The 20,299-nt window shown below is 57.5% G+C and overlaps 1 protein-coding gene across 2 annotated transcripts in view; it reads right to left on the bottom strand.

Moving 5' to 3' along the window:
* Positions 1 to 5,280: 5,280 nt before the first annotated feature.
* Positions 5,281 to 20,299, bottom strand: part of IGF2R (insulin like growth factor 2 receptor) — a 102,741-nt gene continuing 87,722 nt past the window's right edge. For both annotated transcript variants that reach the window (XM_070796485.1, XM_070796486.1), the window contains 11 exons: positions 19,429 to 19,636; positions 19,004 to 19,150; positions 17,663 to 17,897; positions 16,644 to 16,780; positions 14,338 to 14,452; positions 13,251 to 13,397; positions 12,675 to 12,862; positions 9,387 to 9,573; positions 8,767 to 8,919; positions 7,747 to 7,816; positions 5,281 to 7,093 (listed from right to left, as the gene is read on the bottom strand). In XM_070796485.1, coding sequence (XP_070652586.1) covers positions 6,686 to 7,093; positions 7,747 to 7,816; positions 8,767 to 8,919; positions 9,387 to 9,573; positions 12,675 to 12,862; positions 13,251 to 13,397; positions 14,338 to 14,452; positions 16,644 to 16,780; positions 17,663 to 17,897; positions 19,004 to 19,150; positions 19,429 to 19,636 — 1,995 coding nt within the window. In that variant the 3' untranslated portion in view covers positions 5,281 to 6,685. The remainder of the gene's footprint in view (positions 7,094 to 7,746; positions 7,817 to 8,766; positions 8,920 to 9,386; positions 9,574 to 12,674; positions 12,863 to 13,250; positions 13,398 to 14,337; positions 14,453 to 16,643; positions 16,781 to 17,662; positions 17,898 to 19,003; positions 19,151 to 19,428; positions 19,637 to 20,299) is intronic.

Below are 20,299 nucleotides of genomic sequence, written 5' to 3'. Positions count from 1 at the left end.
TCCAGTCGTCTGTGTCTGCCTCACCTGCCGTGACGGTCCTCTTTGTCCCCGCCTGTCCTGGGACCTGGACACAGAAGCATCACCTCATCCTGACTTACCCGCCCTGCCCCCAAAGCTCCAGGGCCCAGTGCCCACAGATGCCACCCCTGGGGCTGGGGGCCCCTGGGGGATGGGGGCTGGCCCAGTAACATTGGCAGAGGCCAGGGAGGATACGGGCATCACCTGGGTCTTCAGCTCTTTTCCGGATGATGCGAGAACATTACAGGACCAGCCTCCAGACACTGTTCTGAAACCTTGTCCAAGAGATCCTGGCTTGGCCCTCAGCTACCCACCACCCTGTCCCACTAAGGAACCCACCCACACACTTACTCCCTGCAAAGTAGAGCACCTGCGGTCTGCCAGGCCCTGCTCTTGGCAGGGAGAACAGAGCCGTTAACAGAGGAACCAGCATCTCAGGGTAGAGATCTGAGCTCAGTGAGGGAAGTATGGAGACGGTGTCTTCGCAGGTAGGGAGTGCTACGGATACCTCGAGCAGGAAGGGGGGCTGCAGCCTTAAGAATCAGGGGTCAGGGGTGGCCTCTGGGATGCTGAGCCTTGAGGGAGGCAGGAGAGTGGGCTCTGGGGGGTGGGAACTGGAGGATGAACGTTCCAGAGAGAAGAAAAGCAGGGGCTGGGCAGGCTGAGAGAGGAGGCCCGTGGGGCAGCCGTAGAGCCAAGCCAAGGGAGCAGGACTGAGGCCAGAGGGGCCTCGGGCCTGGACACAGGGCCCCGCGGGACTGGGGCTTCACTCAGGGCGAGGGCAGCCCCCTGAGGTCGTCTGAGCCAAGCACGGGGAAGCTGCCACTGCCCAGCTGGGCCCAGGGCGCTGGACCAGATGGCACCAGCAGGGCTGGAGAGAAACGCATTCAGGGTCTGATTGCAGGTGGAGGTGGGAGGATATGCTGATGGGCTGGATGTGGGGTGTGAGAGCCAGTGAGGGGTCCAGAGGTACCAGGCGTTTGGCCTGAGCCTCTGAAAGGACGGCCTTCCCTTGACCAAGGGGACAGGAGACATCCACCGAGCACGCGGACAGCACACAGATGGGGACACGGGACATCCACCGAGCACGCGGACAGCACACAGATGGGGACAGGAGACATCCACCGAGCACGCGGACAGCACACGGATGGGGACAGGAGACACCCACCGAGCACGCGGACAGCACACGGATGGGGACAGGGGACACCCACCGAGCACGCGGACAGCACACGGATGGGGACAGGGGACACCCACCGAGCACGCGGACAGCACACGGATGGGGACAGGGGACACCCACCGAGCACGCGGACAGCACACGGATGGGGACAGGGGACACCCACCGAGCACGCGGACAGCACACGGATGGGGACAGGGGACACCCACCGAGCACGCGGACAGCACACGGATGGGGACAGGGGACATCCACCGAGCATGCGGACAGCACACGGATGGGGACAGGGGACATCCACCGAGCACGCGGACAGCACACGGATGGGGAGGGGCTTTGGAGTCATTCAGATCCACCTCCATCAGTACACCACACATCTGCTAAGCCTTAACATTCACGTCTGTAAAACGGGCCAACACTCACCCTCCCTCCTGCCCAGGGTGCAGCCGAGAGGATTAGGAAAGCCTGGGGCGGTGGGTGAGCTTTTCCTCAGAGGCCCCGGTGGTAGGCGCCTAGGTAGAGAGGCCCTTCTGGGCCTTCTAGTCTCTGCAGAGGGCTCCCTTCAGTCCAAGCACTAACACCGCCCTGGATGAGACCTAAATGAAGGCACATGCTTTCTGGCTCCCTGGAGAGTTTCATTTAAGGACACGGAAATTTTTAGTTTCATCTCATTGTCCTGTGTCGTGTGATATCCTTATTTTTGTCAACCATTTTTTCAGTACCATGTTATTTACTGAAAAAAAATCTGCATCTAGGTAGATCCGTGCAGTTCAAACCTGTGCTGCTCAAGGGTCAACTGCGCTTCAGCATCAGGGCTGAGGGTTGGTTTCTTGGGGACTTTGACCCCAGGGAGAGTGGTGTTGGGGGGCCACAAATAGTGGGGGCAGGGAGCAAAGCCTTCCTCTGGGGAGGGCAGGTGAGAGGCAGACGGGGCCCACTTGGCCATGGTCACTGTTAACCATCTGTGTGCCCTCGCAGTCCACCAGGACCCTGCTCCATGGGACCTTCCGGGGAACGCAGAGCCCCGCCCACCGTGACAGCATCCCCGCTGGGCGGTCCGCACACCCCCAGGTCCCAGGGACCACCATGTGCCGCTCCTCTTCTAGGAGACTCGCCGGCCACGCTCCCTACACGGACTTCATGTGCAGTCAGCCATCTCGCCTTCGAAAGACCTTCTGCCTCATACCAAGAAAGGCCATTTCCCTTCAAATTCAGCCTTTTCCAAATTTTCTTAAAGCTAAGTCCTCTCCAGTGTTTGCAGAACCTGTCAAAAACCACGCAGAACAAGTGTTCCGTGTGGGGCCCTGCGGGGAGTGTGCTGTGTGAGACACGGGGCAGCAAAAGGGGCGCCTTCTTTCATCCTGAGCCCTTCCCCCGGAAGCCACAAGGTGGGCAGAGTGGGATGGTGGTGGGCTGGGCAAGGCCGGCCCCGAGGGGAGGGCGCCCATCAGGGGTGGCAGAGGGTGATTGTGGGTGAGGAGGGCGACCTCAAGTCAGGGTCACTAAAGTCAAAGACCAGCTTCCCTGATGGAGGGAAACTCAAGACAGGGCAACTGAAGGGGGCAGGATTCTGAGTGGGGTCCTCTTAGTGAAAACAGTGTTGCCATGACAACCAGCAGACCGGAGGCACCACAGCTCGAGGGTCCATGTGTGTTGTTTTGGGGGGCGGCAGGGGTGGTGACGTCCCAAGGCATCATGGAAGCAGTTCACTTTCATGTGATTCAGGGAATAAAGTTCTTTGCCTGGTACGTTTCATCAATTTCATTTCTTTCATCTGAAGCCAAGGGTCACAGGGCCTGCCTGGGACCTGCCCCTCACGGTGCCTGCCCCCATGACTCAGCGCTGCTCTGGAGGAGTGAGGCCTGCTCTCGGGATGCTTCCCCTAGGGGGGTGCCCAGAGCCCCGCCAGGTGACCCCTGACACGCTCTCCCTGTCCAGGGGTGACAGGACCATTTGTTCAATTCTGTTTTCCTCTAACTGCATCAAAACAGCAGTATAAGTAAACTTTATTGATTCACCAACTGCCCAAAACAGCATAAGAAGTAAAGAAAGGGAGTGAAAGTCGTTCAGTCGTGTCCGACTGTTCGCGATCCCATGAACTATACAGTCCACGGAATTCTCCAGGCCAGAATACTGGAGTGGGTAGCCTTTCCCTTCTCCAGGGGATCTTCCCAACCCAGGGATCAAACCCAGGTCTCCCACATTGCAGGCATATTCTTTACTAACTGAGCCACCAGGGAAGCCCAAGAATACTGGAATGGGTAGCCTTTCCCTTCTCCAGGGGATGTTCCTGACCCGGGAATCAAACCGGGGTCTTCTGCATTGCAGGTAGACTCTTTAGCAACTGAGCTGTCATGGAAGCCCATAGCTCACTACCAGGAGGAAGCAAAGAAATGTGAGTAATAACTCACAGCCTGACTTTGACCTTCCCCTGCATCTTTAGGGAAAACAGTTCACTTCCCCCAGGATGGGAATGACAGCGACTGTCATGGGGCTCCTCAAGCTCCACAATAACGCTCCAGCCTTACCTCCCCAGCACCTCTGGCCACTCTGTCGCCAAACACCCAGCTCCCTGCCTTGGAGTCCGTGCAGCCTGGAGAGGAGCTGCAGGACCACCCTGCCTGGGATTCGTCCAGTGACCCACCCTCCTGGGAGGCACAACACTCTCAGCCACCCTTGAGCTGCCAACTCCCCGTCGGCCAAGTTCATCTGAAGAAGAAGTCATGTCCCGCTGGGTCACGGGATTCTCCAAAGCTGGTGAAGGGGTTTCTAATCAATCTAACCTGGTCCCCACCCCAAGGCACACCACCTGCTGGTGACCTGACCCCTGGAAGAAAGATAAGACCTCCATGTCCTCCACGCCCACTTCTTGATCTGGTGCAAAGGGGTGGAAGAATTCCTTCTAGACAGCCCCCTGGGGTGGCCGTCGACCTCCCTGAAGGTGGTTGTGGCCAGCGTGTCACAGGTTGGTGGAAAGCAGACAGCTGCATCTAGAAAGCTCTTGGTGGGAGCTGGGTCTCCACTCTTGCGTGGATGTTCCTGGGCACAGGGTTTGCCTACACTGTCCTGACCTTCCACTTATCCCAGCCCCCTGCCGTTCAATACACAGTCTCAACAAAGGTGGGGCTTAAAATCTTGGTTAAAAGGAAACTAGACTAGACTCGTGAAAGGTTGTAATTCTTACTTGCTGTCGGGGAGCGTTTTCCTAAACTCCTACGACCACAGCTGGCAAAGACTGTTAGTCAATTTGAAGGGGCTCAGGGGAAGAGATTACCAAGGTGCTCGAGAAAAGAGCGTGAGCAAACACCTCACATGCGTGGTCACATCCCCGTCTCCCTGCGGCTGGCACAGCTGGCCACCAGGGAAGACAGCCCGAGGAGCCGATGAAGGGTCAAGTTCACTCACAGGGCCCGCGAGTGCCTCTCCAGGCAGAGAGGACTCCTGTGTCTTAGTGAAAAGGGAGTGGCTTGGACAAGTTTCCTGGACACAGCATCTGAGAACCAGCAACCGTGGGCCACAACGCAAACCTTTATATAAGACCCCAGAGTGTCCGTCTCGAGAGAGATGCTTGTAAGTTCTCAAGAGGAAAACAGTCTCTCCAGTTGGAAATAATCAGAACATGAGCAGAAAGGAAGGGCGCTGACTCCGATAAGTCTATAGTCAGACATCATACTCCCTGCTCGGTCTGTCTTCATAGTAACATCCGGGAAGCTCTAGTTACTAGTCGGTCATTTCAGGTGGAAACCAGATTCATGCACGAGAAGCCCCCCTCCCCGCTCCATGTAAGCCTGGGCTGTATACCAGGACTGTGGGATCTGCACTCATGGTGGCTGTTTTGGTAAAAAAATAAATAAATATCCCAAGGTCTGCTTCCTTAGAAGGAGGAAGAACCAGGTGTGGGTGAAGCTGACAGAGCCCCCCGTGGGCCTTGAGTAAGCATCTACACTCGGAGAGACTCAGGGACACTTGTGAAGGGTCGGCCGACACCCGGACACAACTGTCTTTGGAATGGGACAGGAGACGCAGAGAGGGCATCGGACGCGGCAGCAAACTCAGGGGCTTTTCACTTAAGGGCAGAAAGCAGGACCACCCAGTTAATAATTTATCTTTTATTCAAATCGTTGAATACCTTATATTACAGTAAATTTGATTGGAAAAAAAATGAGGAAAGAAATCAATTTTTAAAAATACACTCATGTTGAAATCATATAAGCTAGCCAAACAAGAGTACAAACCCAGGAACCCTGCGGGTTGGTTGGCTTTCCAGAATATGAATACCACTGAGTCTATATACAGCTCTATAAATGCCAGAAAAGTCATTCGTTAAACACTTCAGAGAAAGGCGCCAACAGCCGGGGAAGGACGCGGTCCCCCCTCCCGTCCTGCGGACCGGGCGGCCGGTCTTGGCCGTGCCCAGGCGGGAATCCAAGTGCAAGGCTGGGGGCGAGAGCCTGGCCCACTGGCTTTCATGCAACTTCCGTGAGTCACGCACTGTGCAAATTAAGGCTTCTTATAGGTCGAATGGTCGATACACTTTTTTTTTTTCTTAAAAAAATAAGCACAGTAAAGGTGGTATCATGAGAACCTGAAGAGGTGAGACCTACACCCCAAGTCTGGAAAAAAGTCTGACATCTCGACTCCCATTCTCTCAGACACACATGTGCGCACATAGGCACAGGCGTGCGCATGCACGCGCGCACACACGCACACACGCACACACACACACACACACATCAATCTTTGGGTGGGTTGTTTGACTTCACCAGCTGGCGAGAGAAATACTGATAAGTGTGCTCTGTGCACCTGGAATCGAAGACATCATGCAAAAAAAAAAAAAGGCTGCAGCTGTTACTGACTCGGGAGGCAGAGAGCGGGCGGCTCCCTCCACAGCCCAGGCAACCGCGGACCCACGCGTGTGCGCACGCACACACCCGTGTGCCCTGACGCCACAGAAGCAAAAGAGAAGAGACAGAGTGGTGGAGTCTAACTGAGAGGATACATGGTGGACCAGTTCAAAGCGTCCGAGCATGCCCACAGCCTCCCCCCGCCTAAAAGATGGACAGGAAAGGTTACCCCCCTGCCGGCAGGAAAAAACTGTTGGTGGTTTTTTTTTTTTTTTTCTTTTTTCGCAAACCTGAGTAATTGTCAAAAGTCAATAAATAGGAGAGAATTAAATGCTAAAATATAATGATCAAATACCCTACAGGGCCTAAAGCAGCAAGGGTCTTCCTTAAAGGCAGCCCTCAGTCCCAAGACGCGTCTGGCCCCGGCGCCTTTAGGAAGCGCACGGCGGCCACGCTCAAGGTGAGGGCTGGGGACAGACCCGGGGCTGGCGCGGCCATCAGCGGCCGCGCCTCCTCCCCGTGCCCACGGAGAGGGGCGCCCCCCTCCTCCCCCACCACCAACACTCTTCCCTTTTTTGGACAGTTTTCGTTAAAGGCCAAGGACAGAAGCATCACGGAGTCCCATCGGATTTGGTCGGAGCCGGCGCGGGCGAGCCTAGACGTGCAGGAGGTCCTCGTCGCTGTCGTCGTGGAAGGTGCTGATGGGCGTGGCCGCCGCCCGGGGCCGCCCCCGGCGCGCCGGCTCCCCGCGCACCAGCCCCACCCGGTCGTCCGCCCGCAGCGGCGGTGGCGCCTTCCGAGGCAGTGGCCGCAGCGGGGGGCCACCTTCGGCGCCAGGAGCCCGGCCTGGCGGGCGCACCTTCACCTCGGGCAGCGTCAGGACCTCGTCCTCGCTATCCTGCTCGTCGCCGTGCAGGGCGCTCAGCGTGTCGGCAGCTCTCACCGACTTGGCGGCCACGTGCCCGTTCTCCTGGCCCTCCTTCCCGGGCCGCGGCGCCGGCGGCTGGATCTCCTCCATCAGCCACTCGGTCTCGTTCTCGTCGGCCTCCTCCTCCTTGTTCACCTGCCAGGACACCGCAGGGACCATGGGCCCACCTGAGACCTCATCTGACCACCCCTGAAACCCCAGCAGGGAGAGGAAGGGGAAGGCTGGCAAGCGCCAGCTCCTGCTGAGATCCGACCAAGGCAGACAGGGTCAGGGACTCAGGGACGGGCCCTCTGATCCTGAAGCCCTAAGTGGTAGAGAGAGGTGCCGAAGGGGAAAGGAGCCCGGTGGACACCACGTGGATGCGTGCAGTTGAGGGAGACCTTCTAGAAAGCAGCTGGCAGGACAATCAAGAGCCAGGAGAGCATTTATGCCACCTGGGCTCAACTGCCAGAAACTCAACCAAAGGAAATCATCCAAATGCCAGGGCACAACAAGTTTCATTGTCATGCTTTCTGTAGAAGAGCCAAAAAAGTAGAAACGATCTGAATATTAAATGCTGTAAGAAATTAGCCGCCATCACAATTGGAAAACCTTGAAGAAGAAAGGACAAAGAATGTGTTCAGGTTGAGAGCTACGAGAGGCAGTTTCCCCTTCGGCGGTTTCGAACGGCCTGCGATGATGGTTTCCTTGCAGCCACTGGCCGACATCTCGACATGTGGACTGTGTGTGTGTGTCTAGCGGGGTTGGGGACGGGGCGGGAAGCCGCCGGAGGCCTCAGCAGGCCTTACCTTCGAGTACTTGTAGGACACGTTCGCGCTCCGGCGGCAGCAGTTGGTAAGCCTGCTCATTACCATCTCCCTGCAAAGGGGGTTCCAGTTACTCCAGCCTGGAGCCACCCCGCCCTGGATCCCCAACACTGTGCCCCCCAACAGGAGGCTGTGCCCACCCAAGCACACGCTCCCTCAACCCACAACAGCAGGGCTTGGAGCCAAGTCAGAGGAAGGAAGGCTATGGAATCAGGAGAAGCAGATTCAAACCCTGTATGCAAAGACACGCCCCGTCTTTGTGGTGCTAACAGAGACCAGAGTGAGTTACCCCACATCTCTGCGCGTGCTCTTCCGCATGCGGATGGAACAAGCCCACACCTCCCTGCCACCCCAGGGCTGTGCTGAGATTACCGGGCTGAGTGGCAAACCCAGGGCCAGCTCACACCCAGACCTCCTGCCCCACTCCAGCATCTGGCTGATGGCCTCTGGGGTGGTGGTGGTCAGCACTTCCTGACCCTGTCATTTGCCTCTGGATTGGTGGGCAGGTGAGGGGGGAGATAGGAAGCCCCAGAGCCGGCCCATCCCTGCCCTTGGGACACGGCTGACCACATGCAGAGCCCTGGGCCTCGTTCACAGGTGACGTGAAACCTGCTGGACAGTCACACTGGCCTGCCCGTGAGTGACAAGACCTTTCATCCCCCAAAGGGGAGACTACGGATGGGGGTGAGGTCACAGCTGGCACCTCGTAAATGCTCTCCTCTTAAGGGAAGGGGTCAGTTGATCAGAAGATGGTCAGCTCACGTGGGGACACGTGCAGCGAGCCATGTCCTGGGAACAGGGCGGGCTCGGGCTGAGGCCCATGGGGCATCTGGCCACGTGACCTGACAGCTCAGACGCACGGACAGTCATCGCAGGAAGCTCTACACAACACAGAGTCCAGGGTCTTAAGAGCTCTAGCTGCTGCTGCTCAAGAAGAGGAAGCCAGGGCTTGACTCTGGGCCTCTGGCCTGGCCCCCGGCCCGGACCCTCCCCTCTCCTTACCGGCGCTCCTTCTTGTACAGCAGCAGGGTGAGCAGGCAGGCGGTGAGTGCCACCAGCAGCAGGCTGAGCACTGCCCCGACCGCCTGGCTGCGCTCTGAGAGCCCTTTGTGCTCCTGGGCGTCATCCCCTGCGATCTCCTCGTCGAAGCCCGCCCTACAGGGAGACCACAGCGCTCAGCCCCCTGCCCGGCGAGGCCCAGGCCCTGACTGTGCACACCCACACCCAGGAAGACACGAGCCACTAGCCGGGAGAACCCCCGTGGGCAAACCCCTCTGACGCCGAGACTGAGGTGGAGGGGCAGGAAAGGCCGAAAGACACTGCCTCCGCCACACGAGCTTCCATCACTAAGGGGATGAGGAGAGCTGCTTTGGAGAACATGCCTCGCCCCCCTGCAGCCTTGCTGACCCTGCTGCGGGGCCCTGAAGGCACAGAGGCACTTCTGGAGCAGAGACTCAGGGGGACACACCAGCTGCCCTGGTCTTCCAGGACCACGACTCTCTGCTCTGGGAAGACACAGGGTCACAACCCAGGTAACAACTTCTCCCTCGCAACAACTCATCTCTGGAGCCAGCCTTGGCACTCTGGGGCTGGGGGACACTGTGGGCCAGCACCCCGCTTACCCCAGCGGGCACACGGCAGAGGTGTGCCAGGAGAAGAGGTACTGGCAGTCGGCAGTCTCGTGGCTGAACTCGGGGATCCCGTCCTTCACCAGGGGGTCACAGTGGAAGAAGATGGTGGAGGACACAGACTTTGTCTTGTCTTTTCCACACTTGGAGGACGAGGTGAACACCACATCCAGGTCGCCATCTGTCAAAAAGGCAGACGCACACACAGGCACAGTAGCATGAACATGGGTGCTTCAACAGCGGGCTGAGTTTACCTCTCCATCATCTGCAAAAGGTCTGCAGAGACTTAGAATCAGACCAAAGGGTCCTTCGTCTCATGTCCCAGAGGAGCTCTTCACAAGACTGCTCACACACAATATGGAGCCCCTGCCCTAAGTCAGGAAGCGGGAGAGATTTGAACCTTGCCCTAAGACAGGTCTGGCCTTTGTCCTCAGCAAACAACATGATGTGGAGTGGGGGCTGCCCACATGTCTCAGTCCGCCTGGACACCAGGGTTGACCATGTAGGCAACCAATCAACCAACAAATCAGCCCACTAACCAACCAATCAACCAACCAGTCAACTAGTCAACCAGCCAACCAACCCACTAACCGAACAACCAACCAACTAACCAACCAGCCAGTCAACCAACCAACCAACCAGTCAGCAAACCAACTAAAAAACTGACTAGTCAGTCAAGCATACACAATGAAGTATCAACAAACCCTGGACATGGAGGCGCAGTGGGCCTCCCTGGTCAGCTCCTGAGCTTCCGTGCGCGTTGTCACACGTTCACACTGTCACACGTTTGTCCGTTGACACCTCCTGACTCCACAGGGAGAAGACGCCACAAGCGTCTGGCTCCCTCCTGGACTTCACCCTGCGGTGCTTCTCCCACTGGCTGGTTTTAATTTACACCCTTTCACTATAATAACCTGTAAGCATGACTAAGACAGCTTTTCGTGGTGTCTTTCTAACGAGCTATCACACCCAAGGAGCGCCCCCTGAATGTGCAGCTGGTGTGAGACGCAAGGGGTCCCTGTGCGGACCCTGCCTCGTGAGGACAGCTTGGCGGCCGGCGCGCAGCTGCCCCCGCTAGAGGGCCAGGGTGTGCGGTGTGTGCGGTGGAGTGAGTGGAGGCCAGCCCCGAGGCCGGCCATGTGGGCTGGGCTCAGGGGGCCCCGGGGTCCTCACTCGTACGTACCCGGCTGAGCCGTGACCCGAGAGGGCTGCCCCACAGCCTGGACTGTGGACACAAAGCCATGAGGTTGGTGAGGAGCCAAGGTGGCAATACCGAAGCTCAGCCAGAGACGGGCCTGGAGGCCTCCCGCCCTCACCCTCTGGAATGAACGCAGACGTGTGGTGGGGTGGTACGTAGACGAAGGTCTTAAAACCAAACCTATTTCCTACTGGTGGTGAGTGAATGGAGTGAAAAGGTAAGAAAGGGATTTATCTAACCAAGAATAAATAAATGCACACACACACACACACACACGCTCCCTAAGCCTGGGGACTGCAGGAGGCCAACTAGACTAGACATAGGCCTTACAGACATAAGGTTCTCAGCCTGGTAACTGGGCCCCTGACCAGGGCTGCGGCGTGGAGCCGGACCACTGCTGCAGACCCACCAGCGGCAGTGCCCCTGGGTGAGAGAAGGGAGCCCCGAGCTGGGTGTGGCAGTGCGGAAGTGGGTGGGGGTGGGCAGGCCGAGGTGTGCCAGCAGGAAGGCCCGAGGAGAAGTGGCAGGGTGCCTGCAGGTGCTCCTGATAGAGAGGCGTGGACGCGAGCCAGGCTGACCTGGCAGGACTCTGCCCAGCTCCAGTGGGCACTGCCAAGCACAGAGACTGGCTTATTTACCACCTACGCATGGCAACTTCTCCGAGACTCCACCTACTCAGGGAGCAGCTACCCACCCCACCTCCTCTCGGGGAGGTCAAAAGTCAGCTGGTTTTGTAAACACATTTAACTGTTTTTAAAAAAGCAAGTTCATTTACCTAGTTCAAAAATCAAACCATGAAATGGTTTACAGAGGAAGACTAGTTGATGAAAACAAAAACACAGGAGCTGCCTCCTGGAAATATTCTTTCCAGGTCAAGAAGGAATTAGCAAAGACATGGGTGAGGGGGGTGAGGAGGTACAAACGTCAGTGGCACAAGAAAGAAGCGTACATATGAAGTGCAAAGTGTGGGAACACAGTCAGTAACTACGTCATGTCTTTGCATGGTGACAGATGACAACCAGACCTAGCGTGGTGATGATTTTTGAAATGTACGGAAATGTTGAAAACGCTATGTTGTGCAACTGGAACTAACAGAGCACGGCAGGTCAATTATGTTTCAGAAACAAACCAACAAACTCACAGCAAAAGAGATAAGATTTGTGGTTACCAGGGGTGTAATACTCAGATGCCACACACCACATGCTAAATATAACGAACCCTGCTGTATGTCAAAAGAATAAATCCTAAGAGTTCTCACTACAAGAGAAAAATAATTTTTTTTTCTACTTTTTAAATTTTGTACCTACAGGACGTGATGGACAGTCACTAAGTTTATTGTGATAATCATTTCATGATGTATACAACGCAGATCATAATTCTGTACACCTTAAACTTATACAGTGTTAGTCGTTCAGTCATGTCCAATGCTTGTGAGACCCCATGGACTACAGCCCCCCAGGCTCCTCTGTCCATGGAATTCTCCAGGCAAGAATACTGGAGTAAGTTGCCATTTCCTTCTCCAGGGGATCTTCCCAGCCCAGGGAGCGAACCCAGGTCTCCTGCATTACAGGCAGATTCTTAACCATCTGAGCTATGGCTCTATGTCAATTTTATCTCAACAAAAAGGAAGGAAAAAAAGAAACACAGGAAAAAGCTGCATCCGTGTAGCGGAAGGCCTTCTTCCACACCCACTGCGAACACTTGGGCCAGGTCGCTCTCTTTTCATCCTTTTGACAAATACAAAATCTCTTACCTTCCCCTAGTAACATCTGAAGTTTAAAAATAAAGAAGCATTGTGATGAAAACCAAACCAACCAAAAGTAATTCTGGCTGTGGTCCTCCACGCCCACCTCACCACCTCTAGTTTAGACCAGGCTTTGCACATCTGTGTAGGACGTAAGTCTTCCCGACAGTGAACCGCTGCGACTCTGACATGTGCTGCTCAGTCCACAAGACACAGGATTGGATCTGGGGCTTTCAGGTTAAAACCAATCTGATGTTTTAACCGAAGGGAGTGTGTGCTCATAAAAAGGTTAATGTGCCTCCGAGGAAGCTAAACGTGGCATGCGGGTGGAGGGAATTACCTTGAACGTAGTATCTGGTTTGGTTGGAGGTTCCGACTTTGCGACTGAAGTGCTGGTCGTTGGCCTTCCTCTGGCAGATGCTGGCCCCAGAGCAGGCGGGGCTGCTGGAGCCCGTGATGGACGACAGCTGGATCTCGTAGATGTACCTGTCCCCGTTGGTTCTCACGTCCCCAGAGGCGCTGAATCGTCTGAGGAGAAAGAAAAGGGCTCGGGGACAGCCCTGGATCCCGGGACCCACCTAGTGACGCTGCTAAGAAACTTAAAGAAAGAAACTAGTAAAGCCAGAAGGTTCCTCATCAAAAATCGGTCCAGAAGGTTCCAGCTCCGACCCCTGGGCTTATCACAAATGGTAAGAGGAGGAGCGACACTATTTTCACACTCGAGAGACCTCGCCATCTTTGGGGTTCGACTCGAACAGCTAAGCAATGCCTGCCCTCTGTCTGAGCCAGACGTGACAATGGTAACTGGAAACGGTAACTAAAACGCGCCAACACGGACCTCTTCGTCTCACAGCCTTCAGCCGGGCAGAGACGGGAGGATTACGGGGCGGCGCTCCCACAGAACGGCCCCACTTACTTGAAGTAAATATCCCCGAGGCTGAAGCTCCGGCCGTTGGCCGGGTTGGTGATGGTCCCATTCACCATCTGCACCTCCTGAGGCTTCACGGCGCAGGCCGCTCGTGAGTCCCAGCTGAAGTGGTAGGTGCAGCTGTCGACGTCGAACCTGCAGGGGCACACGGACCGCGGTCATGGCCCCCCTTCCGCCCACCTTCCAGGGCCCCGGGAGCCCCCCACCGCCCACCTGCCCTTCCGCCCCGGGAGCCCCCCTCCGCCCAACTGCCCTTCTGCCCCGGGAGCCCCCCACCACCCGCCTGCCAGGGCCCCAGGAGCCCCCCACCGCCCAGCCCTTCCCGCCCCCAGCCAGGGACCAGCCACTCCAGGCTAGGGGGTTGACTTCATCTCCCTTCCCCAACACCATCCAGCTCAACCACCATGTGAAAAAAAAAAGCAGGCAAGCACTTCAACGTGTAATTTTTTTACATTTAGACACTGGGCAACATCTAACAGCTGGGAAGATCTGCTCCCGTATTTTTGAAAGCCTGCTTTACAAGCATTGATTTCGACCCTTTGACAGTTCCTGGGTCTCCCCTTTCCCAAGCCCTGCTTCTGTAAGGAAATCGGGCCTGTTCAACAAGCACAGCTCACATGCTCCCTCTGCTGGCCAAATGCCCTCCCAGCACCAGAGGCGGAAATTTCCAGCAAAATAAAAGGGCATTCCAGGTGGGGCCGCCCCACCTGCCGGGAGTCCCAGACCAGCCGCCTGAACAGCTGGCCGTGGGCGGCACCCATTAGTGAAGCCTTAGTTGCACTGAGACCTTGAAGACGGAGGCGGGTGAAATCCCACTTTATGCAACTGCTTTATCAGTCTCATGCACGGGTCCCAGGCTCCATCTAGGACTCCTCCCTTGCAGACTTGCCCTGGCCCCACCAGGCTAGGGGTCTCAGGGGCCGGTCCCCCCCATCGCTACTGTGACAACCCCAGTATCCTCTCTGAGGCACGCACACTAAGCCGCCAAGCAGAAACCGCGGGGAGGAGTTCTGACGGGGGCCCAGCCCGCCCAGCGCCCAGCTACCCCCTGGGGTGGGGTACTCCGCACCCTCACCTCGTGAACGAAGGCTGCCCCACTGTCTTGGCACAGGTCAGCTCGATGACAGCAGACGCTGTCTTATTGTCCCCACAGTAGTGGCCTTTAGAGTAAGTTACGATGACTCTGTCATCTGAAACACAGACCATTGAACTGACGTTATCTCTAGGGCATCCTAGGAGCCTCAAGGTCAGAAGTGGCTCTGGAGACTCATCTCCCTGGTGGTCAGCACTGCCAGCCTGGTGACTCGCACCCAGCCCACGTCACTACCTGCATGGCCAGAGGAGACCGGGGGTCACAACTCAGCCCCTACCTGTGAGCACTCTCCTGTGTGATAGGGAGACCCCAGGGCGTGCGGCTCAGGGCCGAGCAAGGAGCCCCCCGCACGGCATGCGTGCAGGGCTGGACCGCAGGTAACGGCGGCAGCCTGAGATCCCCAGCTCCCTGCAACCTCTGTGCCAGCCCGGCGCTTCCCCCATGTGCCCCACGAGCCACCTGGGATGAAGAGGGCAGGGGGCGAGACCTCCACCTCGCAGAGAGACGGCCCACACAGAACCGCTCTGGTCTGCTCGGTCTCCTGGCTCCACATGGGGCTGTTCCTGCTTCTGAAGAGGGTGTGGTTGAGGAACCAGCAGAGCCCTAGTATGCAGGGGCCAAGGGAAGCAGGGACTCGCTTTCAGCAGCCTGGCTCCCAGGGGCCAGAGGTTCTGAGAGCTGCCCTGGGGACGCCCGAGCCCAGCCCCACTCAGCGGACGGATAGCGGCTCCAGGGGCCGGGACACAGCAGGCTCAGGCCCGGCTCTCGGCAGTCCTCGGGCATGGCGCTCACACCCAATCCACATCCTTAGAGGCAGTGGGCCCAGAATGGGCAGTACCAGCTGCCAGGGGTCCTCCAGGCACGGCCGAGGCACAGGGGCCAACCAAGGGGAGCTGAGGGGTGAGACCCAGGCTCCCGGCCCCAGTCACGGTCAAAGCTACTCTGGGTGAATTTGTTATAAATAACTGGGCTTCTCTGGAAAACTCTGGAAGTTTCACAGCTTCGAAGAGAAATGCTTAAACTCCTAGAACATGGAAACAACAGGTGGAGGTCTTGCTGAAGTGCTGCCCCACCCCACAGACGAGATGGGCAGCACTCTTGACCTTCCAGGCCTCAGGCACTCAACCTCAGAAGTGGACTAAGACGCTGACCTGGAGAAGTGCTGAAGGTTACACGTGTGCACACACATGTATGACACACACACGTATGAAGCACAGATCTCGAGGACTGCTGGTTCCTGTAATAAGAGTCCAACTCTTCACCCCATTAGGTGATGTCCCCTAAGTGAACATGGGGTCACGGTGACGGGCCTTAGACGGTTGTCCTGTTGGGGCCAGAGAGGCAAGATCCCACCTGGTGTGTCAGAGAACAGGAGGTCTCACTATGCTTTTCAGGAGGCTTCAACCTCCTAGTCTTTGCACTCGGCTGTGGGAAGACCCAGGTCAGACGTCCACACGATGACGAGGCACAGGAAGAGAACGACCCTCAGCCCCCGGCGCCCTTCACGGTAGCAACAACCGAGGTCTCCAAGGTCACGGGCTGGGAGGTCTGGACACTTCTGCTGGGGCCCGGGCGGGGGCTGACTTCACCCCCACTTCCAACCTGCAGAGTCGGGGTTACTCTCCAGGGTGACAGTTGTCCTCCAGAATTTCCTTTCTCCATTTCAACGGCTCGAGTGGACTAAGTCTCCCTGTGCTTTCATCAGGACAGCTTGGGGAACCCCAGCCCCTCCCCGCAGCTGAACAGGCACAATGACGGTTTTCTTCCTTGTCCCTCCCACCAGCCCTGACTGTCCCTAAGTGAAGAAAGCCCAACCTTCTCCCTTCGCATGAAGAGTCTTTCACTCAACAACCAACTGCAAGAGAAATTTTCCATCAGAACTATTAACAAAGAGCTTCATTTTCCGATGTCAAATTATTAGGACATTTACAAGGATGTATCTGGATGGTCCTGACCAGGTTTTCGTGTTTGTCGTCTGGCTTCTCCCGAATAAACCCGTGCACGTGTACGGGGAGACTCGGGCACTCGGCCCACAGTTGGAGCCGCGACTCACAGGAGCCCTGGACATCCCAAGACGACCCAGCCCTCTAGACACAGATCGGGACCTGCCATCTCAGAGAACACGAGGCGGTTCTAACGCTTCAGGAGGTGCCAGGCTGCCTGAGAAACGGTTACTGAGAATAACACTCCTGCAGGTTCCGACGGAAGCCAGCGCTGACCCTCCAGTCCCAGGACGACACCCTCACCTTCCCAACTCAGACGCGACACGTGTGACCGCAGGGCCTTACCTACAACATCCAGCTTCTGTGTGTGAACGAGCCCGAGGACCTGTACCTCGCCAGAGGTGCTCTTTTTGCACACGCTGGCTCTCTCCGAGCAGTCCTGGGGTCCCTTGTATATTTTCTGACACAGGTTGATGTAGTACCTGCAGAACAACACGGAGGAGGTGAGCAAGGTCGGCGTCTGTCCGGACACGCTCGGGGGCAGCTCTTCCCGCCCTTTCAGAAGAGGCTACCGTCCGAGCATCTCTCAGCACCTCTGGACACAGCCCTGACCCAGGTCTCTGAGTAAACGAAGGCCAGAGAGTGGATGGACGCTGAAAATGCGCACGTGCCCACCGGGCACACGGGGTGAGTCCCGAGAGTCAGGTGGCTAACAGACTCAGGCGGCTGAGTCAGGACAGGCAGCGGCTGAAACCCTGGCAAGGCATTCCCCCGTCTTCAGGTTCCCGAGGCTTCCGGGTCCACGCTCCCCACTGCTCTAAGCGTGAAGCGGTCAGGCCAGCACAGCCAAGGTACTAGGGGCAGCAAAGTGGGGCAAATTAACACCCCCACCAACCCAACACAGATGGGTGGTTTAGTCAAGGTCGTGTCCGACTGTTGCGACCCCATGGACTGTAGCCCGCCAGGCTCCTCCATCCTTGGGATTCTCCAGGCAAGGATACTGGAGTGGGTTGCCATCTCCTTCTCCAGGGGATCTTCCTGACCCAGGGATGGAGCCTGGGTCACCCGCATTGCAGGCAGATTCTTTACCAACTGAGCCACCAGGGAAGCCCAACACGGACAGCATCCCAGACAAGAAGCAAACCGTGCCTGATTCCATCAGGCCCGCAGCTGCTCACCAGCTGCTTTGGGATCTCAAGGCTGGCTTTAGCTGCCTCTGCTTCCAAACCCCCGGGAATGCACCAGGCCTGCCCGAGCAGAGGCCTGAGGCTGTCCCACCTTCAGAATCGGAGCTTGAAGCGCCGCACACTCGCCCCGTCGGGGCGACGGACACAGCCGGCAGGCTGGTAGGGGGAGGTACTCACGAGGCTCCGTTGTGGACGAAGGACCAGGAGCCGGTGAGGGACGAGAGCAGCCGCAGGTCGTAGGTCCGGTGCTTCTGGACGAACTTGCACTCCATCTTCTTTGGGGGGCAGACCACCTTCGTCTTCCACTCGAAGGTCACCTCACACCCGCGCACCTCGCTGAAGACCTGGGGCCGCCCCACGTCGGCGTCCTCGTCACACTTGAAGATGATGACGGACGTCCGGTGGCTGGTGGCTGGGCGGCACGCGAGGCGAGCATCAGGCCCCCCGCCCGGCTGGGATGCCCGCCCCTGCGGCGCTGGCGCTGAGGGGTGCTGTCCATCCCCGGCCGTTCCCCACTTCCTGCTGTGTTTCATTCCCATTTCCACCCTCAAGTTAGGACCAAGTTCCCCTTCTGCACTTAACCACCCCACAGCAACAGTACAATTCCTTTCAAACAGGTATTACTTGATTAAAGTATGAATGATAACGATAATAAGAATCCTGTGATAAGCTAAAAATATGTCATCTAACCTACCAGGAAAAAGATGCTTTCGTAATAAGCCTCCAAAGAAGGCTACAGTAGTGCCTTGTAGACTTAATGTTTCTAATTCCTCGTGTGTGTGTGTGTGTTAGTCGCTCAGCTGTGTCCAGCTCTTTGTGACCCCACGGACTGTAGCCCGCCAGGCTCCTCTGTCCATGGGATTCTCCAGGCAAGAATACTGGAGTGGGTTGCTGCTCCCTTCTCCAGGGGCTCTTTCCGAGCCAGGGATTGAACACAGGTCTCCTACATTGCGGGCAGCTTCTTTCCTGTCTGAGCCAACAGGGAAGCCCTAATTCCTTAACATGTATCATTCTGTTCCATGGCCACTTACAAGAACTAAACAACTTGTCATGCAGTTGTCCCGTCACTTTCCCTGAGAACTCACATCTGTCTGTGCCCCGCGTGTTACTAGGACTCTCGTGGGTCCATTCTCTTCACAGCAGCAAGGGCACTGAGACCCCCCACACCCCGCCCCTGCCCGGCACAGCCCACTGTAGAGCGGACGGTTGCAGACAAGGCCCTGCAGACCTGGGACAGCAGCAATTCTAACGAGCGTGGACGTGAGCCACTGGTGCTGAAAAAACTGGCATGCGGACACGAGCCCCTGGAGCTGGGGAGGGGGAGAGCTGACCGCCCCACACCTATCTGTCACCCTGCCCCACAGAGCAATTGATGACTTTTCTTTATGGAAAATAGCCCCGGCGAGAAAACACCACATGCACCAGAGGCGCTGCCACTAACGTGGACAGTCCAGGAAGAGAACCTCCAGGCGCAGGGCTACCGCGCCGGCCAGCGGGGGCCCCGGCGTGTCCACTTACAGTGCTTGCAGAAGCCCCACTCGTGGTCTCTGTCGTAATTGGCGGTGGTCGCGCACCAGAGCCTGGCCCTGCTCTCCACAACACACTCCTCGTAGCTCTTCCCGTTGAACACGAAGGGGAACACACACGGCTCGCCGTCCTCAGTTTCTGGGAAGGGGAAATCGGAGTGACCCCGATTATCCACACCGCGTCAGCTGCGCCCGGCCAGGGGCGGTCACCTCGAACAAGGATTCCCCGAGAGAAGCCCCCCTAAACTGACTGATGGTTTGTGGGCCTGAGCACTCACACCCAGGGCTTGTAGGATGGGCCGTTTCGTGCGCTGGGGCTCATGGCATCTGGAGCGCCATTCCTGAGTTCCCTCCTGCTGCCGTGTCTAATTCCTTGTCTACTGGGAACAGACACTCCGCCCGCCCATAAAGACTTACCCGGAGGGCAAGTGTCTCCGTTGGCGTAACTCAGGATGACAGCTTCGTCCTGATGCCTGTAGTCCAGCTTCATGGACGCCAGCCGCCCGAAAGACGCCCCCTTGCTCCCGGACAGCAGGCAGACAGCACCGTCCTTGCAGCCTCCTTCGTCCAGGCCTGCGGCCGCGGTGCACACCCCCACACTGTAGGTGTGCGGGCCTCGGGTCACCTGCGGAGACACCGCCCCGTGCTGTGACTGGTCTCCAGGGGGGGCAAGGCCAGCGCTGGGGGTGTGGGGGGCACGAGCAGGAAGGCAGAGCTCTGTCCACGGGCCGTGCACTTGCCTGAGAGCTCACCCTCCTTGTCCCCCCCTGCAGAGCGCGATGCCCTGGCCACTCCCGGGCACGTCCCCCCTCACCAAGGCCGTGCCTCCTGGTGCAGCACTGCAGACCATGCTCCCACGGGCCTCCAGCTGCCTGCCCCCTACCCTAAGCCACGTCTCCTGCCAGTAACCCCAGAGTGCTGAAGACTCGGGACTGAGCACAGAGCAGCCATGACCTAATTGAACACGGTTCTTCTCCCTGGCCGCCCCGCCTCTGCAGGCTCTAAGCTGCTGCACACCCGCCCTGGGGGCCTGCACCCAGGCAAGGTCTCCTGTTCTGGGAGCCAGAGGGCTGGCACCTGGGCGTATGACTCAGAGCTCACCGCTCCCCGGCTGCCACACGCAGGAGGCGCCGGGATCTCGTGGGCCTGGTCCACAGCCGTGCGACTCAGTAAGATCTACATCTCAGGGATGGCCTGGTCCACAGCCGTGCGACTCAGTAAGATCTACATCTCAGGGATGGCCTGGTCCACAGCCGTGCGACTCAGTAAGATCTACATCTCAGGGATG

This window comes from Bos indicus, chromosome 9 (genome assembly GCF_029378745.1).
Source record: "Bos indicus isolate NIAB-ARS_2022 breed Sahiwal x Tharparkar chromosome 9, NIAB-ARS_B.indTharparkar_mat_pri_1.0, whole genome shotgun sequence".
Classification (NCBI taxonomy): Eukaryota; Metazoa; Chordata; class Mammalia; order Artiodactyla; family Bovidae; genus Bos; species Bos indicus.
This window is presented reverse-complemented; position numbering and strand designations above follow the sequence as displayed.